This window comes from Trachinotus anak, unplaced genomic scaffold (genome assembly GCF_046630095.1).
Source record: "Trachinotus anak isolate AG129_WGS33_773 ecotype Australia unplaced genomic scaffold, CSIRO_AGI_Tana_v1 ptg000025l, whole genome shotgun sequence".
NCBI classification, from domain to species: domain Eukaryota; kingdom Metazoa; phylum Chordata; class Actinopteri; order Carangiformes; family Carangidae; genus Trachinotus; species Trachinotus anak.
The window spans coordinates 8,266,304-8,292,868 of record NW_027273876.1 but is presented as its reverse complement, the minus strand read 5'-3'; the positions used below and the strand labels follow the sequence as shown (position 1 = coordinate 8,292,868).

The window sequence follows — 26,565 nt, the reverse complement described above, 5'->3', positions numbered from 1 at the left end:
ATGTTTCTGCTCTGATCTCACGACATAGCCACAAGGCAACATCGCTTAATGACACTCATGACAATATTTGTCCAGTGTGCACAAAATGTGGCAGTCGGCGCTGTTTGCTTCACACATTTAAAAGAAAACCTTTATATCTATATAGATATATTGCTTTGACCGCACACTGCTGTATCGGCATGTGCAATTAGTGTCTTTGATTGCGCAGTGAAACAACGCGGAACACATGCTGCTGTGGTTCAAACAATCCAACTGAACAGAAGCAAAAAAAAAGACCAACTAGATCAGAGGCTCCATATCAGCTGGCACTGGCTGCTGCCGTGCATGACTGGGGACACTGTGCTCCTGCTTTTAGCCGCTGTAGAGATCAAATTAGTCCATGCACACAAATATGTATACAGTCAGTGCGGGATGCAGGACAGGCTGTACTGCTCAGATGTGGCTGGTTGTGTAACCATGGCTTCAAATGCATGACCAGCGATGGTGATGACCCTCAACCGCCGCCTCAGGCATTGCAGTTTGTCATTAATGATCCTGCCACGGTCACTGGTGATAGGGCTAATGATTGTGCCTTCGGGTTGGTTGGGTCAGATTGGTTGGGCCCCTGCCAGATTCTGCAGCAACTGGGCCAGTAAACACATCACATTACTGATGGTGGTGGTGGTGGGGGGGCAAAATGTGTCATGTATGTCACAAGATTCCTGCACAACATTTGTGTTTGACTATTTCTGTTTTTTTTATTATTCCGTTTAAGGAAATGTTCTTTCAAACATAATTGGTCCTGGAGGGAGAGTTTGCAAAGTCTTAATGGTTTTCATTTGTATCTAGTCATGCCTTGTCGCGTGCTTTGGAGAAACACTATTCTTGGAGCATCCTGCAAGCTGACTTGGTTTAAATTCTGCTGTGATAAGAAGCTTTCTTGTCAAACTGTTGGCAGCTGTACAGCAATCGGCAGACACTTTTTTTTTTTTCATTTTGTGAACACTGAGAATGATTATGTGAGATTCACATCCCTCATTCTCACTTCAACATTTTTCAGTGCAGGCAAAAGATGTGAGAGTCATCACACCACAGAATCCATGCAGATGGAGCACAGTGCACGGCAAAGTGTGCATCAAATACAAACAGCAAAAAAAACCAAAAAAAAACAAGATACTTGGGTGTTTTGAGTGTCTGACATCTTTGGTGTCCTCTGTAAATCTGTCATGTGTTCAGAAATCAATTGGAATAAAGATCTCTCTAAAATGACACCTAATCCCAACCCTAATACCAAACAGGCGGGTTGCCACAGCAACTGTCTGACCTCACATAGTCCGACTGCTTCAAATCAATTTCTACCCTTTGCAGGTAAAGTGTAACTGAGGGACATTTTGCCTGCAAGGAAGTAATCCAATTTACTTTAATACTAAGTTTGGCCACATCTTTTTGTGCTCAGCAATGTTCTGTCTGTGCTGATGGGATTTTGCACTGCACTTTCAAGACATTACCTGTCAATCAAACAGTGTCTTGGCTGTGCCAGGTTGATGCAGTTTCTTCAATTCAGTCTAAAGAAAACACAACTACTTGCCGCTGCTGGGAATAAAACTAAATATAAGAAGCAAGAAAAAAAAAACACACTAGGACATAAGTAACCAACCCTGCATGAAGTTGACAATTTAGCAGTGCACACTTCTAAATTATGTGTGTATATGTGTGTGTGTGTGTGTGTGTTCACAGCAAGTCTCAGCATTATGGATTTTGCAATTTAACCACAACATCCTGGATTTTAATTGAAGCTATAGGCCTTTATCAAATATTATCTCTATGAAATTTCAGACATCTACCTAATTGCACTGACATTTTGAATATAAAAGCTAATCCAAATTTAGGTACAGTCTGTCTGCTATAGGAGGGGACCACTGTCCTAATGATCATCCTGTCAGTTATCCCTTCTTCAAGGAAATTGGATTTAATTCATGCAGCAGCTCCATGAGACGCTAAGCTCAGACCACAGGCAGGATAGTTATGCAATTCTGATGAGCTCTTCACAGTTAGTTTTGGCAGTGAGTGAGCACCTCCAGCCGGTTTCCAGCACATTAACACTGCACTCTATGGCTGAGCATGAAAATGTGACTGTCTGGTGTCATCTTGTACAGTATGGGCCAGCGGCCTATACTATAGCCTCTGGCAGCAGCCTTGTTAGCTGTTAATTAAACTTCTATTTAATGAGTGGAGAAGGTACATTTCAAAATGTGCTACAAGTCTCCAGCAGTGCACTCAAAAACTACAACTAAACTTTGAGCAGAAATCTAGTTCATGTACTTCCCATCATGGCTGATTAGAGTAAAGAGTATTTAAAAATAAGAGAAAAGCTCAGAGCTGCAGAGTGGCAACTATAACTAGACTAGTGCTGTGGAAATGGACACTGTACTGAATTTATCATGGATGCTGTTGTAGGTTACAGGTTATTCTTAATTTAATTTAATAATTTTTTTTTTTTTGGATGATTATGTGTCGTCTAATACTCGGAGGGCCTGCTATTGCACAAAAACCTCTTAATGTCAGTCTGTTCCACAACAAAAAAGTTCATCATTTGATATATGGAGGTGTTATATGAATGATGCTCTCTGTGCAGTTGATGGATGACTGGGATATACCAGCCTGGTTGCACACCTGCCTCCAGGCCTTCCAAGTGGGCAGGGTGGTAAGGCCTGACTGCACTGGCACATTTAAAGGCGTTATTATTGTTGTCCCGCTCAGACGTGGCCCCAGGTGTTCCAGAAGATGCAAGTAAATTGAAAGTCAAAAGTGCACACCTGTGAGGTGCCATGACGCTGTCAGTGACACTTTGCCAGCCCCAGCAAACTCACCACTGAGGTTTAGAGATTCATGTTAACATAATGATTATTATGATTCATATTTATAATAAGCTAATTTAACAGAATTGCTAATAAAGGCTAAAAATTCAATGAAATTCATTAAATAATTGGCTATTTAAATGAAAGTGAATTGATTATAGCACTACTTGTTTATACTAAACAGTCGCTGTAAGAAACCATATGAGAGAGGGAATTCTGTGTTTATCAAGGCTAAAGCTCAGACGTAAGGGGTAGGGATTTTCATCAGTAAAATGTGTTGATAGTAGCTGACTCCTGATTTAATGGTCAGAACAAGCACAATAATCCTGAGTTAACACTTTAACTACATCTCAACTAAAATTCCTATCAACTAAATTCCTTTTCTGAGCTTTTTTCAGTTGGTGGCCCTAAACTTTCCTCCTTCCTTCACGGTACCTGTGTCATAAAGTTCCAAAAAGGTCAAACTATTTTCACACCAAATAGAACAATTACTTACACATGCTGGGTGTGTAAATAAGAAACTGCTTGTCTCTATATCAGCTTAAAAGTGGTCATGCGTCAAACGTGCAGAGCGTGCAGAGATAGTCGTGCATTGAGCAAGTGATTCAAGTCATTGATTTGTTCAGTGATTTGTTCCAAAAACGTGATTCGCTCATTCACTCTGTCAGGAAGTGCATCCCTCCACAAATCAATGACATTTAAGTCATCTTGTACGCAGGAGGAGTAGGCGTGTGTTCAACTGTAGGTAGTCACAGCAGCAACACACGTAGGTTACAAAACAACATGTCAGTGTTGAGTAGCAAATAGAAACAAGGAATAATACAACAAAATGTGAGTGATTAATGGCAGAACAAAAAAAAAAATGTGGCAGAACAGAATATATAAGGATGGCAACAAAATTATGAGCTGCATTAAACAAGATGAATTACAGCTGAACGATTCGGGGGACAAATCTTGAACAAATGTTTTCAATGTACTGACTCTAGACACTGGAAAGAACAGCTTTGTACATCACGACTTAAATGGTGATGATATGTTAATGTTGTGTGTGTCCCAAAACTAAGACCAGACCAGAGCTCAGAGCCAGGTAGCTTTAGTGGGAAGGAAGAGCAAAAAAAAAAAATGAAAGGAATGCCAGCAAAAACAAAAGTGCTACCTAGATGATAAAATACAGAAACATCCAGGACATAACATTTTGATATTATGTTATGGCAACAAGTGTTTTCTGTTGCCAGCTTTATAGCAAAGTGTTCCTGCCCTCTGTGTGCATGCCTGTATTTTCTCATGGCATAACTGGGCCATTAGAGTCACTCTGATGCACCACATATATTTGCTATTCATAACAGGAAGAATATGCACCGATTGACCGCGCATATTTCTGTGACAATTGTTTTCACAGCCATTGTTCCAGTCTATTTTGGAATTCCACTTTTTTTTTTTTTTTTTTTTTGAGTTCATTCCACCTCAATAAAGACAAAGAAGGAAGAGGTGTTCGTTCAGTGGTTTTCAAACATTCCATCCTCTTGGCTATGTCTCTGCGGGCTGCCTGCTCGCAAATGAGGAATACAAAACGGCTGCGTGCAAATCACAACCGAGTGTTTGTTCCTTTGCATTTAGCGTCGGTTTTAGACAGTTTGAGATTACAAACATGAAAATTCATCATTCTGCCTGAGAAGATTAGAATTACAGCCTTGCAGTCGTATGTCTCTGCCAGCCAGTCGAGTTGCAGCTTACATCCTTGTCTGTCCAGAATGAGGACATTTCAACCAAGCAGCACATAAGATGTATACAATCACCACAGCTTTAAAGTGGGCACCCAAGAGCACCACTTCAGTATCCAATCAAATGTGAAATATGGTAATCTTCCCTTTTGTTCCTCTGTCACAGTGGTGAATGATGGCTAGAAAAGTGTTTTTGCTGAACATTATGATGTCACAGCGAAGTCAACCTTTGACCTTTTGGATAAAAAAATGTTAACACTGTATCCTGTTAGACATTTGTGTCATAATTATCACATGAATTCTTGAGTGTTTTGTGAGGTCACAGTGTCCTTAACCTTTGACCTTTGACCACCAAATTCTAATCAGTTCTCGCTTGAGTCCAAGTGGAGGTTTGTGCCAAACTTAAAGACAGTCCCTCAAGGCGATCCTGAGATATCTCGTTCATGAGAGTGGGACGAACAGAGCAACAACCCAAACACATAACGCCTCCATCTGCGGCTGTCACCAGCACAGAGGCATAAAAACATAAATAATGATTTAACAGGCCTGCTGAGCCTCAGTGAAAAATCAGTCATTCAGTCAACAAGACAGCTAACACATTTTAATTAAAACCACATGTATAAAAATGTAAACAAAACCAAATAATGCAGATTCACTGTATTTTCCCTGAAACGTGTTTTGTCAACCTGCCAAACAGCTTATTTTTTACCACTATGTGAGATTAATGTATTGCGACATACACTTTAAATGCAGTGTGTGTGTGTGTGTGTGTGTGTGTGTGTGTGTGTGTAGGGTACCACTTACAGACTACTCATTTGTTTGGAATGCACATAAATTCTCGACTTTACTGTAGGGGCACAGGTGGCCAAACGATTAATGTACCAACAAAAACACAGAGCCGAGACATTATGAAGTTCAGTGTGTGAAGAACCAGGCCACAATAGAACCAGAACGAGCTTGTAAATTCCTGGAAGAAAATCCTAATGAAACTCTGGTAACCGGAGTATGAAAAAAACAAAACAAAACAAAAAAAACACTATCCCTCATATCCTGTTTCTGTTTTTCATCACCAAGCTTTTGACACGTAGCATTCTGGGTAATTAAAGATGTGTTCCCCCTGCCACATTTTTTAATGGAACTGTGATATCCTGCAAATCTTACACGTGTGAGGAAGCCAATGAGTGTAAAGTGGTCTTGAAGGCCACAAGCAAATCTTTTCACCGCCCCCATTAGCACCTGAGAGCAACAACAGTGCAGGTCCACCTTGCAGATGGCTCAGCTGCTGGGGCTTTAAACATATTTCCTGTTTTTTTGTTTTTATTTGCTTAAATGTCACAAAAAGAAATAGATAAAATGCATATATACATTAATATGAAAAAAGAGAATGGATGAAATTCATATAGAGAAGAGAACAGTGGCTGTGGAGCAGAGACCCTGTACCTGTTCCATCCAGACAGTGAAGGAGCGCTGCCAGGAGTCTTTCTTCTCAAGGTGCAGGTATGTGTTGAAGAGGATGAGGTAAATGTAGCGTTCCAGGCACTGCAGGCTCCTCAGCAGCAGCTGCTGACACTCCTTCTCCGTCTTTCCACTTTTGATCTAAGAAAGTTGGGAGACAAAGCTCTATTGGTATCAAGTGGGAACAACACATTTTTCCCAGACAGAAACAACTGTTGGCAGCAGCATACTTGTTACATTTTTACATTGGACTGTGTACAGTATCAACAACTGCGCAGCCATATGGGCTGTCTCTTCTGTGCTGTAGCTAGTTCAGTGTCTCTAACTGCCTCGTGAATGCCGGTTGTGTTTGCATAATGTTGGTCTTTCTTGACATTTAAGAAATAGCAAAGACAGTCACAAAGGACACACAATCATCGCAATGTGTCTAACTCTATTTAAATCAAAATGACATTTCAAAAATGAGCAAAAAAATGAAGCACTTGTCAAAATTGTACAGCCCAGAAAATTCAAATGTCAAAATTCAAGTCCAAACCAAAAGCAAATCACTTCAATAGCACCACTGATCTTTGCTGATCCTGCTCATGGATAAACCTACAAAGTGCAACACACCCACAACATTTAAAAATCATATTGTGTAACACAATGAGTCTCTCGACCTTCAATTATTATATTTGTAGTATTAATACAGTGACATTCGGTGGTTGAGGACAAGTATGATGAGCTTGAGGGCAATAGAGGTGAGAGTTGTTTTCAGCTTATATAATATCCTCATTCCTGCACTGCGTTTCTCCTATATCCTACCCCCACCCCATCGCCTGCATCCATGGACATTATTTACACTTAGCGCCAACATAATATTGTTTATCTTAGTCTCCCTTAGGCCACCAGCTCCACAAACAGAGGTTCTATGTCTGCAGGCATGGTAGTAAACACATATTGTGAGTCATGTGTCAAAAGCTTTTACTAATCTGACCATTACAAGGCACACAAAAAACCCTACCGAGCCCACCAAGACAAAACAAGAGGCTCTTAGCAACCATTTCACAAAAAGTAATTAAAAAGCAACAACCACAGTACTTTAGTGGATCAAACCTCAGTGGTTATACATTTTAAATAGATTTCCATTGTTCTCATGCTAAAAGCGGTAGAGTTGAGGGGTGAGCAAACACTACAGGGAGCCATGAAACAGACATTTCATATCATCTTATTGATTCAAGAGCGCTGAACTGTCAAAACACCACGCTCAGCGAACTTAATTTATGCACAAATGGAATTAAAAGTTCATATTTCAACCAGAAGATGAAGTGGGCTGAGTGAACTGAGCGAGTAAAAAGTACACAGTAAAAACCAAGTAACAGAAAAAGTACAAACATAGCTATACCAACATTCAAAATGGCAACATTTCACAGCAAAAATAAATCTTTTGCATTGAGGTCAACGTTGGTGAACATGAATGACCAATAACAGGTCAGCTTAACGGTGCCGACCTTCGCGGGAACACAGAGCCAGAAAGTCCAAAATTTTCCCCCTTCTTCAGTAACTCTTTATTTAAATTAAATTACGTTTAATCCTGAGATCCACACGCCAGGGGCAGCCACCAACTCACTGCAGAAAAAGTAGAAAGACACTCAAAGAGCTATTACGACTCACTATAGCTAGCAGGTTCACTGCTTTGCTAGCGCGTTAGCCATTGGCTCGCCAGCTACAGCAGAAGCCAGAAAGCTTCTATTTTCATTACTAGCCTCTCGTTTACACTGACCCTCTCCTGTTTCATGCAGAGGTAAACATTATTTCTATAAACTTGTTTGCCAGGAATGGTCGCTTACACTTGTAATATGAGTGTAGTCTGAGAACCAAAACAATGAGCTAAATTAGGCTAAAAGCTGCACAGAGATACAGAGATGGGTGAGATAGAGTAATTTGGTTTTGATGATTGCATAATACAGGTTTACATGTGGTAACATGACCTGGAAGCATTCAGCTTAAGTATCTGAAAATATAAACTTCAACAGTAACATTGATATCACATTCACATAAATCGACCCCTTGTAAAAGCTGACACAATCACGAGGCAAAGTGCCTGTGACTGGACAACTTCATGTGTGCTTGATATGGATGATAGAAAAGAAAAGATAGAGAGCTATGGAGATATTTTAGAACGAAAAATAACTTGTTCCACATAAACTCCTCACCCATCACATTCTCTCATCTCTTCTTTGCTTTTACCTGCTGAAGAAACCCATGGCCATTTCTCAAATTTCCATGGCAGATCCCTATGGTCAGAAACACTAGAACAATGCAATTATCCAAAGTAAGAGATGGTCCAATAATTCCCTTTATTGTTGTTGAAGAGACATGATAACAGTACTCTCACAGTACTAATTCACCGTCTACACCAGGGAGACGAAAATCCTTTGCAAGCCAACCTTGGACACAAAATCTCTAAAAAATGTATTTGATGTCAATCTACACTGAAGTTTGATGGATAAATTAAAATTTTGCTTATGTAACCTAGCAAAGCAGAACTTAGCAATGAAGCAGCACTGTAATAGCACTATTACATGCCACTTCTCACCAAGTAAGGTTGGTAATTAGGTTGCTCTTGAATTATAGGCTTTGAGCAGCACTGAGGTAAATGCAGACAGGCTTTCATCAATGTGGCAAGTCGGTGTCAAGATATTTTCCCTTTTTTTCCCTTCTTTTTTTCCCCTCTTTTTTTTCTGATTGCTTACAGCCTTGAGCACTTCCAGGCATCAAGCGACAAGGTCTGCCATCCAGCTGTGTGTCTGTGTGGCAGGGTGTGGATTGGATAACATGTCAATTGGGGTTAAGAGAAAGTAACAAGCAAGGACGAGGTGAAGTATTGCTCAATGAACTGTCAGCAGGTCTTCAGACACTCTCAAAGCAGATTGTTGTCTGTATTTAAATGAGCACTTGACTACTTGTGGCCTTTGTTTGGAAGGATAAAACAGATTTTAAGGTCATCCGCTTATAGTTTAGGGCATGTCATGAAAGTCTGTTAAAGGCTAGGGGCTGCACAAAGAATAAAAGTTCATAAGGTAGGTGGGCTAGCACTCATATAATTTAAAATGTGCACAACGCACCATAATAATTCCAGGGCTGAATGACGCAACGAGGGGGTGGGGGGTGGGGGGTGGGGGGTTTCCTGTCCATTCCTAAACAGCCGAGGTTGGATCCCAGTTTTCCATGCATCTGCAGCACAGCGGAGGAGAAACTACACCTATGCAAACAATGGATGTGCTGTCTGTTGTCTATCAACTCTCCCAGGGCGCAGAGGAAGGAAGAAAGCATACACACATCTAACTTTTCATAATCTTTCTCTGTTAACACTGAGTACAGTGGAAGGACAGGGAGACAGTGGTGAACCTGATCTCCCTGTGTGCCCTGCACCCCCAGGGGGCTTTTAGCATTTCATCTCATAGCCTGAAAATTTACAGTGCCAAAGCATGGCAGCTATCTGTGCAAAACCCACAGCCAAATACCGAGCTCTCACTCACACTCACACACACGCACACGCACAGACGCTCAGATCAGTTTACAAAGATTACATAATTCACACCTCTACAATCTGCTGAACCCTAATTCTGTGGTTGCCATCTGTCCGTCTACATCGACTGAGCCATATGTGCGGTTGGGCGGCCTCTCGTGCACTCACAGAAATTCCTTCAGAAAACAATGTTGGGGAAGATGTGGTGAAGAAACTGAGTAAATTTCTTCCACTCCATGTAAAGGAGACAGCCTTGAAAGCTTTGGATTTGTGTGGATTACATTTTCTTAAATTCTGGTACGGTCTTGTACTGTGCAGATAATTATATCCACTTCTCAGCATTTTATTTCAACAGGTTAGAGAACATGGTACTTCCCGAGTTGCTCTATTGAGATGAAAATCAGAAGGTGCAGGTCCTTTTTATTCTACAGGTGGAACAATTTCATACATTTTTAAAGATAAAGAAGAAAAGTCTCTACTGAGGTGGTGAAACAGAAGAATTGGAAAAAAGTGGAGAATTGGAGCATCCTCTCATCTCGCATGACCTTTCAGAACAAAGGAGGTGACTCATCCGTCCTTGTTCGCTATCAAAGGTGAAAGCCATTATTCAGCCAGCCCCTGAGGTGTGATAATGAATGCCCTCAACTCTGCTCAATCCTGACTGGAGTGGGCGGCCGGCCAAATACAGACCACATACCACTATTGAGAGAGTCCGGGAATGTTCGCTGGCTGAGCAGACCTCTACGCAAGGACAATGTGAAAGAGAGAGAAGTGGTTAAGAAAAAGTGGAGGCAGCGTATGTTATCACTGCACAGACACTCGTGAGAGCAGGGACTGGAAATACTTTATCTATTTTTACTCGCTACAAGCACTACAGATTAAAAACATTTCACTGGTTCCTGTGAAGGCAAAGCACATGTTGTACACACCCAGTGCCAATTTTATTAAACCCACCCATTAAGGGAATTACTCATCCCTAAATCACTGGCACAGACAGACCACATATACACACAAAATTCACAAACAAATCAAATTTTAAGTATTGGATAAGGGCAGATATATATCAGCTTTCAGCCTTTCTGCCATTCCAACTGTTCTGCCAAAGTCCACCAGCCAATATTTTTGCTGGAGCAGCTCACATCTCTGGAGCGTGAAATTCACGTGTGAATGTATAAACAGGGATAATTTGACATTTTGGGAGATACGCTGGTCAAAAAAATCAACTTAGCCAACGACTCAGCATAGACTCAGCATTCACTCCCGGGTCAAATGACGCTGGGCAAGTCGTAGGTATTGATCGGCTCTGGTACTGATCGGCAATGATGTAAACACAACACCCAGTGCAACACGCCCCTTTTCTGTGCTGTGATGTTTCTCACAGCACAAACACAGTGAACAGACCTGTCACCTGCCCGGCACGGTGCAGTTAAACCAGACGCACTGTGGCTGCACTGTGCTAGGGCATGCAAGAGTGAGCGTGGCCAGAAAAAAATTTCAAAAACACACAATCAGATTGAAAGGTCTCACACTGAGGATCCAAGACTTACAGGAGCACCAACCTGGGGATGAGACATGACTGATCCATTTCATTAGTCTGCGCAGCAGCTATCAGCTCACACTTTGTCCCCTCTGTCTGTGTATTCTTTAAGTGCATTTGATGACATCCCCCCCTGCAGTGTGAGTGTGTGCGTATGTGTGTGTGTGTGTCCTCTCCAAATAGACAGGCAAACTCGACTGGCAGTGTAAAAGGAGTCAATCACCTTTTTTGGCAGGTTTACCTGTGTTTAAAAAACTGGAGCCATGCTGGAGAGAGTTAGCTTAGCTTAGCAAAAAGATTGAAAGCAGGGGTAAACAGCTACCCTGGATCTGTCCAAAAGCAAAAACGAGCCGACCAACACCTCTTAAGTTCAGTAATTAACATTTTACAAGTCATTTGTTTATGCAAGTGTAAAAACAACAACTTGTGGTTTTATGGGCAGTTGTGTGTCAGACTGTTTTTGCGACACAGTGACTGTGCTGGGTTTCTGGCAACTTCACAAGAGAAAGAAGAAAACCACAACTTGTTAAGGGCCGTGCATCAAAGCTGCTCCCATTTCGTTTCTACCATTTTTTGTTTTTTTTTTCCATCTCCTTTTTCTTGTTATTCTGCCATGTGAGTCTATGGCATTCCCTAGAGCCGTATGGTGCAAAGTTTTGAAATTTGGCCCACTGATTGGGGACACTCCCGTGATGCTTTTAACCTAGTTTCATGTCTGTGCCTCAAGAGCCTCAAGAGCATTCCACTACCATTGGATTCCTTGGCTAAAGCCTATTTTAACACAGTCTTTGACGTCAATTGCCGCCATATTGGATTTAAATGTGAAAGACAAAATCTGGCCAATCTTCACTAAAATTGGGACGGATAATCTTTAGACCAAGCCTAAAATGAGAAATAATGTGGTAACAAGTTAGCCTCATAGGTGTTGGTAGGCTGATTTTGTTACCTTTGGACAGAGCTAGAGTAGCTGTTTTCCCCCTCATTTCCAGCTTATTCCAAGCTAAGCGAAACATCTCCACGTTCCAGCTTCACACAGCACTGAACGGCTGACTTAAAATTGCTGACTCTGCCACAATCAGGAAAACTTGGTATTCTTGTTGGTGAGTAAATCCTGAGTTGAGGAGATAGAGAAAGAGGGAGGGAGACAGAGTGATGTTTTTACTGTTGCTAATATACACGCCAACAGTCAGGAAATACAGACATTGTTCAAGACAGCAGGGGGTTGTGAGTCAAGTATAGTCACAAAGCATCTGTTACCACATCTAAATGAGCTGCAAATCTGTATTCAATATGCTGTAAAACACAAAAACCTTGGCAAAACTATTTAAAACTACACTGGAAACTTTGCTTCCAATAGGCACAGAATCAAACACAGTCACTCCCTGTCAACATTTGAGGTAATATTACCTATAAAGTGTCAGATAGTTTTAGAGCAGTGTTGAAGTTTTCAATTTGATTCAGTGATACAGACTCTTAAACTTCACAAGTCGATTTAGTGGATCATGAAAATAATTCCCTGCGTTTTACAATGCACGTTTGTTTTTAAATCACATTGATATTAATTTATCCTTTTTGAAAGTAAAAGCGCTGCGGGCAAATCAAAGCTTTAGCTCTAAGTAACAATCCCTCTCTATAAAACTAAAATGATTTTATTTGCATGATCCAAGAATACATTTATTTTGAGGATACAAAACAAATGCTCACGATATCTGTTTGGGGTGATTTAATACTGCCTCAGGCAACTGTTTCAGTCTCTGTCTTTTAATTCAAAAACATCAGACCAGGCTCAGACAAAAGTTCACAATAATCCCCGGACAAGCGTCACAGCCTGCAGCCTGCAGGTGTAGGTGTATTAAAGATAAACACCACCCACTTATGAGACACACTGCTTGACCTGTGCCCAAGTCTTGTGTAAACAGGGACACCGTGTGTCATAAGGTTTGGTATACAAAGGTTCCACATGCTATGCAATCACAGGGCCTTGATGTGAAAGGGTTGAAATTTCAATATGAAAATCTCATCTTGCTTCCATAACTGCACACGCTCAAAAACAATGGAGAGAGCTCTGCAGTCATACAATCAGGCTTATTTACAGTCTAAAATCACAGCAATACTGTCGACCCCGACCCCCCTCTCCCATACACAGACTGACAGACATGTCAGTCAATTGCTGCTGGCTAGTGCTATTGATTTTTCAAATCACTGACATTTTGCTCACCAGGGTGTTTGAGGGCACTAGCAATTTCTGTCCATCTCTTGCAGTGAATCACGCAGGAGCTACAGTATTTTCCATGTATGTGACAAGCATTGACAATACTGACATCTCATTTGACAGTTTGTCATACTGCCAGGCGGCACAGTGGTGCAGTGGTTAGCACTGGCGCCTCATTGCGAGAAGGTTCTGGGTTCGAACTGCGGGCCTTTCTGTGTGGAGTTTGCATGTTCTCCCCGTGTCTGCATGGGTTACCTCCCATATTGGTGACTCTAAATTGTCCATATGTGTGAATGTGTGTGTGAATGGTTGTTTGTCTCTATATGTCAGCCTGTGATAGACTGGCGACCTGCCCAGGGTGTACCCCACCCTTGCCCAGTGTCAGCTGGGACAGGCTCCAGCCCCCCCGCGACCTGGTTCAGATAAGCAGTATAGATAATGGATGAATGTCATATTGCCCCTCACCTCTCACACTCAAAAAGATAGTGTATCACAGCCTAGAAGTTTCAGAAATCCATTATTGGGTGTGCCAGCTGTTTCTTTCCGATCTTGATATTGGTCTGGTTTCATCTAAATCATGTGTTATGTTATGCAGTGAGTGCTCATATACAGTCTTAGACACACCAAGCCCACTCGGCCATCAGCCTCTGTAGCCCTGTTGCTGGGATGGTCCACTGCCCACAGTTTTTGCAGTGTGTCTGGTACCGTTGGCACTAATCTGCTCTTACTGCCACCCATGCAGCCAGCTGAGCTTGTTGCATCAGCAGCAGAGGCAGTCACTAAAAAAAGCACTCAGATTTTTTGTGAATAAGCACAATATAAACTGAAGACACCAACTGACAGAAAATGGTACATTTTGTTTCACAGCACCTTTCTATAAAACTGAGACACCACTTGAAAGCATATTTTAAAATGTCAAGTTGTGATGTAACAACTGTTGTTTAACCATTTCTTGATGTTTTTTTTTCTTACACACAGGGGCATTAGTACATAAGCTGAAGCTCATTTATGAGTTTTCTCCACTTGTTCCTCCACACTTTCTTATATCATGAGATTTCGCAGCCATGTTTGTGGTAAGAAGATACTATTAAATATGTTTCCTTGACAGCTTCTTATGAACTTAACAATTTTTGTTAAATTTACAATACTAACCTTTTTCAAAATCAATTAAGTATGGTTCATCTAAAAAGAAAAGTAATACAGAGCTACTGGAGGGAGGATCACGGTTTAATGCTTGAATGTGTTGAAGGGTCAACCTTTCTGTGGGCTCGTGTGGGTTAGGACTGCATGTGAGAAGTGCACATTATGGAGAGGTCTGTGTGCTTGACATATGGTGCCAATTACCAGCTGATGGGGTTGCCGAGGTAAAAAGGCCAATCCATATTGGCCCTTCCCACCCAGGTTTGCACAAGCAGCCATTCATCAGATTCTACAAGAACACCTCCCACCCAAATCCTAAACCAAACCCCAACCTGTCTAGAGTGGACAGGCAGCCTATACATGGCTCCTTGACTCAATGTACAGACAGCTCCAAGTCAAGTATACATGCTGATTTTCAGGTAGGTTCATTAAGTGGACCCAAACCAGGGCCCAACTGCAATTTTTGGAACAACTTTCCATCTAGGCTGATTTTTTTTTTGCCAAGGTTAACAGATGCCTGATTTCAAGAGTCTATAACTTGAATGACAACGGGACAGTACCCAATTTTTAAATCAAACAGTAATAAGGAATGTTTAAAAATTCCCATTTCAGCATTTCAGGACATCTCAGAATGCTTGTCAGCCTCAACTCTACTCTGTTAAACCTTTCTTAACCTTTCATCACACGAAGCTGTAATTGTGCATTGTTAATGTTAGCATGCTAAGTAGGCTAGAATTTGCATTTTCAGTTTCATGTGTAGCAGCTATAGGACTTTAGCCAGCTAAACCTAGCATGTGTCATTTAGCATGTTATGATGTTAATATGCCCTAGCAAATGAGCTCATTTAAATGCTAAGATGCTAGCATTACCGTGTTTGGATGTGGAACACATTAGACGAAGGAAATTTAAATACAAACGCAACTCAAAAATTACAGAGCCAGCAAACAGTCAAGGAAAGTCTTTGATCATGTGTGCACACAAATTGGTAGTTTGTATGCTTGAATTAATCATTTGTGTGTACAGATTTCGCAAGTATTGAAATAGCCTGATTAGAATTGTTTTTCCATTCCTGTTCTGAACATAAAAGAATCACTCATTCCACACGGTCTGATAACTGCCACATAATAATAATAATATGAACCTACTTATTGGTAACGTTACATCTGGGCAACAACATTCATCACCACTGACCCCTTTTATCAGCCTATATACACAAAACAGTCTTCAAATAGATCAAAAGACACCTTTTTGCCTATACACAGCCGCTGAGGGTGAAAAATAAAGCCGTCTTCCATGCTCATTTTCAGTATTTTCCTTTGGCAGCAGGTAAGTCAATTCCTTGTGTAGCAGAAATTATTATTATAATGCTATTATTCTGTTCCGTTGTGAGGAAGATAAATGGTGTAGTAGAAAGGGCCAGCATGAAAACTTCCAATTTCACTCTACATTAGGCATCATCTCTCTAAGCCTGCTCTCCATTATTTGGGTTGCCTTATCCAGCAATGTTCTGAGGCAAAATATTGTTTACTCTCAGCTTAAAAATAATGGAGCTGCCTTCCAGTGTTTATAATGAGCTTGCAACATTGAGTTTTAGCTCTCTTGGCTAATTCTCCTTTTAATTTTTGGCTGGTCCGCAACAGTAGGGCCAGCTCTATGATCATGAATGTCCACGAGTGACTGAGTGAGTGGTCATAGTGCCAAGTGACTGAGTTGGACTTCAAAATGAATTGGCGAGATTTCCGTTTACAGCCTGCAATGTTACCAACAAGCATTTGTCGCTAGATTTTTTAAAACAAGACTTGGTATAGACTTAGTATATGGTTGGAGCATGTATGGGTGCCAACTGTGGGCTTAGGGCTACACCTTTTGTTACTTGTCACCCAGCCGCCATGCTTTCCAGCTGCTCCGGAGCTTTATTGTGAACTCTGCTGTATTAAAATACTGCATATGTGACCACAGAGAGTAGGAGAGAAGCAAACAGATGAAGGGCTGAAACCAGCTAACACTAGGCAGGATGCAAATATGACACAATGATGTCTGCTGCTTACAGCGGTTCCACAACAGTCTCCAACCACATCCCCAAATTTGCACATTGACCATACATGGTCCAGACATATACTAGGTTTTGACCAAGTACTGTTTACAAGTGAAAGCTCATCACCGTTTCTTCTTGTTCTGTCTACTTCTATAAAACATCATATTTAAGTTTTGCTTCTGTTAAAGTCTGTGTGAAGCTGTTTAACTTTGATTAGAAAGGTGAGACATATTATTATAATAAATACCAATATTAGTATAGTTTAAGTCCTGGCATCTATATCCCAGATGCTGGAATGTGTTAGACTGAGAGAAGTACATGAACATATTTCTAACATATTCCTCTGGATCACATGAAACTAACCAGCATATGTATGTTTTTCTACATTCAAAGCCATTTTTCTGAAAACCCAACCATCCAACCTCCATGTCTGCCACCTGCCAGGTTGGCCAGTAGCAAAGTAACCAAAGTTATATATCATCTGGCTTCAAGCTGCAGAACTGATCTTTATGGATCAAGATAGTGCCCAAAACTCCTTTTTCAAAAGGAGCAGAGAGGCCATGCAGCAGCCAGTGAGAGGAGGGGACCAAGATGCCTTTATGTTAATGGTTTCTACAGATTCCCATCCTCTGTCTTTTTCCAGTCGCTCAGCCACACTACGCTGATTAAATCATGAGGCTGAGGTTGAGGTGGATTTTAGGGGCAAGCAGTGTCAATCCATATACACTGTATATGCAGTTCTGCCATCAACCAATCAGTCCATCTAGCCAGTGAATACGTAACTCAGAGTTTAAAATTCTTTGTGATGACATCACAAGAAAAGTATGGTGGAGGATGATCTCTAAGAATACAGATTTAAGCTTTCCTGAATATTTAACACCTCTAATCAACACTCAAAAAATAAGGTCTAACACAAAAATAAGCCTTAAACATAATTTAAAACATGGGGAACTAAAAAGGAATTTACAATGTACAATCAATGGTCAATGGGCTTTTGACTAGAAAAGGCCAATTTCTCAGACAAAAAAGACAAGCAAAAGCACATCACGTGTCTGCTAAGCAGAGATTACAAAAGCCACAGGAGGAGACAGGGCTCATCAACTTAGCCTACACAGAGACTGGAATATCTGCCCACATTAACCACACGCATTATGGTACATTCTGTACGTGCACATGCCTGGCAAAAGAGCACACTGAGACTCCCGCTGTGAATCAATCATTTACTGAGCTATCAAAATATCTTGTGCATGCAAACCCAACCCTAGGGCCTTAAAATGGTATGTCTGCGAGCAACACATAATCAGACACTCAATAATTCAAAACGCACTGCAGTTCTTCTAATCAAATTTGTACTCTTGGAGACAAATGACATTTTGTATTGATGCTTGTGGTTAATAGACAGCAAAAGTATTGACGGTTGATTTTTTTTCTCATGAGGGAGCAACACAGCTTCTGTGTCCATGTTGTTTGTTGGCCACACTACAGCAAGGTCTAACACTTTGGTCCAGAGGGAAATTTTTTGAATAACTATTATATTACCATGAAATCTGGTACAGACATTCTTGAATCCCAGTGGATAATAAATCTAAAAAACTCTGTGATTCCATCTAGCACTCCATTCCACTTCAGCTCTAACTAATGACAAAATCATCACTAGCATGTCCACATGCTGACATGCTAAGCATTACATGCCGAATGTTAGCGTGTTAACACTATTTGCAAGAATGCTAAAAGCAATACATTACAAAGCAAACGCTCACATGGTGCCAAGTTAACATACTAAATATTAAAGCTAATTGGCTGTCAGAATGCTTGTTAACAATCTCTTGACAGTAGGAACACTGTTTGCTATGCTAAAGGCACAGCAGAGTTCATGAAAATCTGAGTCAGGTGAAGTACAGCTTAGGTAAAGCTGGAGCCAAGTCTGACCAAAGAGAGCCACACTTGACAAGCTGATTGGACCACAACTACTTTTAATGATACAAGCTTCAAACACAATACTGATATACAGTATTGGTGAAGATGCAGAAAGCATTAGCAAACAATTGCCGATTAAAAAAAAAACAAAAAAGACTAAAACAATAAGCTAATACTTGAAAGTTACATGGAACTGATGCAGAGTGCAGAGTGTTTATATAAAAATATTCATTATAGCTCATTTTAGCAATAACATAGCCTTTCCTCTGGGAGTGAAAGGATAATCAGACTAAATTGCAACTTTGTTTTCACTTCATTATTCTGTCTGTCTTTGTGTTTATGTTAGCTACGCTCAGTTTGGGGAAAAGGAATTATTTTGACTGACCAATCTGTGAAGATGGAGAAATTCATCCTTTTTGGCATTTGCACCCAGCACAGAAGCTGCAGTAACAGCTGCCAGAAGAAGTTCTTTTCATGTTTGTCATATTGACTGAAGAAATATGCCACGTTCTGAGGTGTTAATTCAGTACTTGGGATTACAACAGTATCTCATTCACACTTGTTGCCGTTTCTGTGCCAATTTTTCTGATGCGATTCTTCTTGCTTTGGCACAGAAGATAATCCTGCCTAAAGTTTTGATTGGCTTGACAGTTTTTCCAACTAAGGAGACAGCTGGCAATGACAGCAACACCCCCCGGATGTATTTGAATCATAAAGATGTGGGCGGTGAAATGAACGTCTGGCACTACCTTGAGTCTAGAATTTAATTTGTGTTTTTTCGCTCTAGAAGTCAAACGGATTCTAAAACAAAAGTTGCCTCTCCATTTTTTACACATCCAACAAACATTTTGTTTTCTGTTGTTTTACAGTCATTATATCCTCACAGGGTTAGCATGGATACAGAATTTTCTCTTTAGTCTTTAGTCTGACCTCTGAATATGTTGGTCCAACAGTGGCTAACAGAAACAGCAACTGCTGCTGGTGGATTTCACCATCTGACCAGCTGCCTTTGTCAATCTATAGAATGTGCTAGGCCAAGAACCTATTTCATATTTACAAAAAACGTATGCAATGCACTTTTATCCGAATGCCAGCTTGTGTAAAATCTGTATTATTCCAATGATTACTTCCAGCAATGAAAGAATGCAGAAAGAAGGCACATTGTGAGCTGTTCCAATAGGGAAGAAAAGCCCATTTGACAAGGAAGGTCTGAACGCTCTTTGCTGAATGTGTGAGTTGTTGGAACATTGGGAGTAGTTATGGCGTCGTTAACACGGAATTCATCTGTTGCTCAACTGTCCTCACGTATGAAACACAGCTTCCCCACTGGGGCATTACTGAAAGTGCAATTCCTGGAGAAACTCAGCCCAGTCACGACTTCTGCATATCCCACATGGCTGGCATTCAAGTCACTTCGCCACTGGGATAGTGTTCCCGTAGGTATTTCTTCAGTGCCAGTAGCTAGCTAGTGTGAAAGCAATGACAAAAAAGGTGGACCTTTCCCTGGTGATATTAGCAGGATCCGACAGATAGTGTGACCACAGCTACTGGGGGTATGCTGAAACACTCATGCATGGTTTTGGAGGTAGTTATTCCTGGTCTGTGGGCCTGGGGCAATGACAGGTTTAGTGTGTGGGGGTAGGAAATGGCAGCCCTCAGACCCAGCCCAAGTCTGAAGCGCTGTTCTGGGGCCAGCGGTTAAGAGGGAGGTGGGGGACATGAGGGAGGTCAGGGCAAAGGGCAGGCCAGGGCAGTTCAGTTATTCAGGGTAAAAGGGAACAGACTAGGTGGCAAACACAACGATTTCTAAAGTGGTCAGTATGTGGAGCGTGAGGCAGAGTATGAGAGCTGTGTGAAATAAACACACAACATTATGATATCTGCCGAGGCTTACACAGATGAGCCTGTTAAAGGTCTAATGAACGAAGAACACAATAATGTAGGTCCATAATATTCTAATCCTAAAGAAAAACTACTATAAAAAGTAACTTGATCTTTTTGTACTTCAACACTATATTTCAGGGGGAAATATACATTTTACATTTATCTGGCAGTCAGACAGTTCAATTCAATACAAATAATGCATTAATAACAATGATTCAACAATAGAATTATCTTATTATAACACTGGTCAGGGCTGCTACTGAGTACTTTTATTTCTGATTCTTTGAATGCATTCTGTTAATAATACTTACTTTATGAATGCAGGATGAATGCAGACTTTACAAACAAGGTCGCTAATGACCTTATGCTTCTTAACACTGCAGTAGGCGATTCTTTTGATAATAACTCAATTAGATTGCTCCTTGTAATCAAACAACTCCCTGCATCTATTTGCAGAATTCAGCCGCTTTCAGCTCATTGTCTTTTATGAGCTGGACAGACAAAAAACAGAAACAGTGCTGGATCATATAAATACCAACAGCAGCTTCTCCTAGATCCAACACAGATACCACAACACTGCACAACACTACCTGCCCAGTGTGAAACAGCAACTGAAGTAAACAGGTGGTTGGTGAGAAAAATCAAAGACTTGGCCATTCAAAGAGACACAGACCAAATCAAGACTAAAAATGAGGACGAAGATGTGTAACTAGGCAACTGAAAATCACTCAATGCAGCTTCAAAGTCAAATAACTACTGAAATAAAATAAACCATTTAGAATCAGAAGTTATATACCCAATATATTGTACATTACAACTAGTTAAGGTATATAATTGCATTGCACAAATTAAAATGTTGTATTCAACTGCATTTTTGGTAGGTGCACCAATTAATAAGTGTACTTATGCTATACTAATATACGTTATGTTTGACTTATGGTTGATATAGAGGTTTCAGGTTATGACTAAATCACCAAAATGGCTAGAAAGGCCAGAAAATAGATGTTCACACAAGTTCTGTTATTCTTGTTTGTGTTATTGGGTTAAATAACATTCCCAATCACTTCAGATCAGCTGCCGGAGAACATGCTGGTTCTGGGTGTGAGTAACGCTGCAGGACAATGGTGAAGTGGTGCTATACAGTACAAAGTGGCTAGGCAATTAAACTTTGAACGTGGCCACAGCGGAAGCAAAAGTCAGAATAATAAGCAGCCGGGAAGTAATTACAATTCAGGGGGTTTGAATCGCTTACTGCGAAAATCGAGCGTATTTGTTCCGATGACGCAGTGCACCAGGTGATTTAACTGATTAGGTCAGAAGATGCACTAATCAGTGAAATCATACAGCATATGTGCCCTCAGCGGCACTAAAAATACCCTGCATCATTATTTAACAGAGGTATGTGTGTTTGACCCACTGACAGGGAGCAGGAGACCTGGAGAGGGATCATTAAATATTCATTAAGTCAACTTTGTGCCATCAGAGGGTCACAAGGATCTTGTCACATGTAGCTTCTCTTCCTCTGGTCAATGGTATCTACTGTACTGCAGAGGTACAACTACACCTACTGTGAACAAGGCACATAAATCATTAATGACAAATATATGAGGCCTAGCATCAATGTTACTAATTAATGCAGCAACCCTCTAATGTCATAGTAGACATCAGTGGGCACTTTAAACGCTCACTAGATGTATTACGAGTATCATTTGAAGTCATGTACAGCTGTGGAAACTCCCTTAAAATAAATGAGCTCTTGAATAGCAACTGACTGCTAACAGCTGCGTGTAACCCCCCGGCTCACCAAACCCCTCTGCAAAGTACCCAGAGATGCTTTATTTACCTCTATGTGTGCTGGCCCACACACACACTCTCTCTCACACACAAACACACACACACACACATTTATACAACTGTATCATTACTCCATACTGTATAGACTTATTGTGTTACCCGTGTACAAATAACGCAGCTGGTTGCACCTGCTCAGATGGGATTCTGTCATTTTGCAGACAGCAGCAACAAATACTGCTATTGGCACGAGCATGGAAATTATGTATAAAATCAACAACCTCTGGCTTTCCCACTCCCCCCCACTCCCACCCGGAGCTGGGTCTAAATGAGAGCCTCTCTTCAGCAGTCACTCCAGGGAAGATGAAGAACCTGTCTCTGGTTCAGGTGGGCTCTTATTCCTGCCAGTATTTCCTGCAGCTGTTGCCAACTCCACCTTGTAATTGGCCCACTTATGTCAAGTGGTCATCCTAATTGAGAAGAAAACTGTTAACACAAAGACCCTTGAGCCGAAGGAGTATTAGAAAGAACTCGGATTAAAGTAGTATCAAAATAGTGGACAATGTGGTTCGTTAACCTTAAAGCGTGACTGCCTCTTACTATCCCACCTCAACACTTTATTCCCTCAGTCAGATTTTCTTTCTTTCTAATCCTTTGTTCTTTTTTTTCTTGGTAAAATAAAATAATGGGGCTTTCAGTGCTGCGGTGGTCCCCACAATCTCTGCAAACTTAGAGTGTTTAGCCAAAGTTTCTGCCCCTTCTGCCTCCAGACATCCACTACCTTTCCCCAAGAAAACCTGCTCATAGCATTCTCCCCTTTCTAAAAATATTTTTCCACTGCCCCGTCCAAACCATGAGAGCCTTTTTTTTTTTTTTTTGGACACACACACACACAGGCCATGATTTGCATTCAGTCTCAGTGCGTGCAATTCATTTTTCTCAGCTGGGTTAAAAAGCATTCAATTTAAAAAAAAAAGAAAAAGAAAAAGAAAAGGTGATACAGAAATTGGGTTTCCGAGACTGTCAAATTTGTGCAGCTCTGCTCTCCTACATGCAGTGGGAAATCTGTCTGTAAGCGGCTTGGACAGGATAGATCAGACAAGGGAGCTAAGTGATGTACTGAACTGACAGAGATGTAATTGTTTGTGGAAATTGGATATGCTGATAAGAAAATATAATGATAAAATAAAAAGAGAAAGCAAAACAAACAATCAGGGACTAAGAGATGGAAATTAAGAGATAAACAGGTATTCATAAGAAATTGGTTTTAAGATCAGATTCCCTGCTCACCCCCAAGAAATTCAGGCTGTGTCACAGTAAATACAACACAAATAAACGTAAACACACAAAGCTCCACAAAGAAAGCGTGAACGCCGGTGTGCGCACATTGCTTGAGGTGATTCTCTACCTCAAACTGGCTTGACGGTGGAAAGAAAAGGCCCCTGCAGCTGATTTCTGCACAGCAGACAGAGGGGGAGGAGGAGGAGGTGGTGGAGAGGAAGCAGGCTCTCTGCGGCGTCGGCCCTGATGTTGGAAGATGCATCTGCAACGTGGGGTCACGCCTGGTCGGCAGCAGGGATTTACAGGCCCTTCAAGAAGAACCCCCCCCTCCCCCTCCTCTGGCCCGCACCAACACCCCACCCCTCCCCAGTCCCCTCTGAGAGCTGGCGGACGGTTCGGGTCCCAGTGTAAATATATTTTTTCTCTATCAAAGACACATTTTCCAACCACTGTCAAAGGGGAGGAGGGTGCTTTGGAGGGGGGAGGGCTACGAGAAAAGAGAGAGAGAGTGGGGGTGAAATTTTCCCCCTCTTCTTCCCCCACTTTTCTCCCACCTCTCTCTCCCACCCCGCCGCTGCCTTGCCGGGCTCTAGCAACATCTGGCACTGTTTATCACCTGGCCTGCTGGTTCGGGCCGAGAGAGGAACACACAGTGCCAACCTGAGGTCCACTACGGCAGGGTCAACGGATCAGCCTGGTTTATCACAATCTGGGTTCTATTTCTATCATGTCTGTACGATAACCACGCAATTGTGGAAATCTGGAAACACAGCAACATTATTAAAGCCAGAATCGCTAAAAAACAAAATATGGAAAACTTTGGACAAGCACAACTAATAGGTCAAGTATGGTCAAGAGTGACAGAAAAGTCAGCCGTGGACTGAAAAAACAGTCTGTAAACTTGGAATGGAGGGTTACGACAGACAGTTTGGGTAATAAAGTTGTTCACATTAATTTTCTCTGACTTGGGAATTTGTTTAAAACGTGCACGCTCCTCAGCCCATCAGACATCTTTTTTTGCTACTTGCCCCCATGTTCACAGATGTCAGCAGCACAAACAAAAGTTATGTTTACAGCCAGCATTTCTCACCAAAACAAACTGTTTGCATCCTGGATACACATGTTAAATGCACTTCCTCATTAAACAGTTCATTTTTTTAATATTTTAAATCATGCACCGTCTACAGCCGTGTGCGCTAGCTCGCAGCCTTCTACGCTGCCACTGTAGACTCCTTTCTATGCCGACAAAACCTGTCAATCAATAGAATAGCACGAAACTGATGGCAGGAATATGCATGATGTCCGGGACCCACACGTAGAACTGCTCCATAGAACAACTAGTGTTCAAAAACTCAAAAAGGTCCAGTGTAATTATGACTGGTAGGAAATATGACCACAACTATAAGAATAAGAACTAACTTCTAATCAAAATGATCTTTTTGAACTCTGGGACAGGGTGAGGTCAGTGCATTTTCCCTCACAACATCTAAATACAAACGTGTTTAAAATATTATGTATTTGTGTAAAACTAAAAATGGAATAAAATGACCTAATTGAAGCCTTTTCCCTGAGCCTGGCACCACAAAGTGACAGACGGAGGGAGAGTATAGGGGAAAGACAGAGTTGGTGGGACAATGAGGCCCATTGATATGGTGGAGACAGGACAGGGTGCCTCCAGCACGCTGAGAACGGCTGACGGTGCACAGAGGCACAATGATTACAGTCTGCATTACAAATGGCTAAAACAGAGCCGTGGTCCTGCAGAGGCCACAGCATCAGGAGAGACCTTGTCCAGATAGGCCTTTGAAACACCACTACAAACTTCTTTTGTTCCCTTTATCCCTTGTTAATTAAACACAATGACCAAACTACCAGGAACGGCATTCACAGATGGAGGTGTAGCTGCTTTTCGTCATTTTCTTTTTTATGTTGCAGAGATTAAAGATACTTTGCTTCTCCTTACGTGCATTTCCTCTTTCAGGCATATTTAATGAAGTAAATCTCACAAATTCAGTTCATCAGTGGACCTGACCTTAAAGGACAATCGACGCACGTTGCAAATAAAGCAGCTGACACTGATATGAGATGCTATTTAATACTACTTGGACCATGAATGGCATCACATAACAAAGCTTTAAGAGGTCAAGCCACGAAATCCCACAAGTAATCATGGCTGTTCCTGTCCCCGTTTTTTTTCCTCTCACTCTTTTCCATTAAAACCCAAAAGGAATCCCATTCAGTTTTAGAGATAACGCATGTTGCACCACAATCGTTTTTCCACACTCTGCAGCTCCTGCCCACACAGCAGTGGATCCCTCTCAGCCATGTCAGCGTTGCTGTAAAAGACATTAGAACAACAACTCCATCTATGGGGCCCATGTGATATTGCACCTGAGTCCATGATAATTCAATTCAATTCAATTCAATTTTATTTGTATAGCGCCAAATCATAATATACATTATCTCAAGGCACTTTACAGGGTAAGGTCAAGACCTTACTTTGTTACAGAATAAACCCAACAGTTCCCACAAAGAGCAACCGCTTGACGACAGGGGGGAGGAAAAACTCCCTTTTAACAGGAAGAAACCTCCAACAGAACCGGGCTCAGGGTGGGCGGCCGTCTGCCTCGACCGGTTGGGTTTAGGAGAAGATAAAAAGAGGGGGTGGGGGGAGGAGAGAGGAGAGAAGAGAGAGAGAGAGAGACCAGGAACAGCTGTGTAGGTAATGGTGTTATCAATAATAAGATGCTGATTGTGTCCCAGTGTGAAGAGGACAGATTCATAAGTAAGTAGTGTTTGTTATTTTTCTGATTTAACCTCTCGAGAGAAAAACATTAGCAACACTTTTAGAGTGATTTTTTTCGCTCTTGAGAACACAACAGTTTGTCCTTAAGTTACAAGTTTCTGCTTTGATTTAATTGGTGCATTTGCATTTCAATCCCTCAGATGGCCCTCAAACTCTAGCTGTAATCCCGACCCTGACTTTCAGCTAAAGCCACATCTCACAGGGTCTGGGTAATGAATACTGCAGGGACACGTGGTGTACCTGTCTGTATGTGCAGATGATGATCTCCCTCAGATGGTAGTGCATGGGGGTCATGGTCTCGCTGACAGAGTCCAGGGCCATGTCTACTTCCCTCTTCATCCTGTGACCGTCGGGGAGCAGGCGAACCAGCTGCATCACAACCTGGTTGGCAAAGACAACAGGGACTCGTTATGTTTCCTGCCAAACGTTCCAAGAAAT

The 26,565-nt window shown here is 41.5% G+C and overlaps 1 protein-coding gene across 6 annotated transcripts in view; it reads right to left on the bottom strand.

The window, feature by feature from the left end:
- pald1a (phosphatase domain containing paladin 1a) overlaps positions 1 to 26,565 on the bottom strand; it is a 54,713-nt gene that overhangs the window by 6,000 nt on the left and 22,148 nt on the right. For all 6 annotated transcript variants that reach the window (XM_071461941.1, XM_071461942.1, XM_071461939.1 and 3 more), the window contains 2 exons: positions 26,368 to 26,508; positions 5,999 to 6,154 (listed from right to left, as the gene is read on the bottom strand). In XM_071461941.1, the coding sequence (XP_071318042.1) occupies positions 5,999 to 6,154; positions 26,368 to 26,508 (297 nt within the window). The remainder of the gene's footprint in view (positions 1 to 5,998; positions 6,155 to 26,367; positions 26,509 to 26,565) is intronic.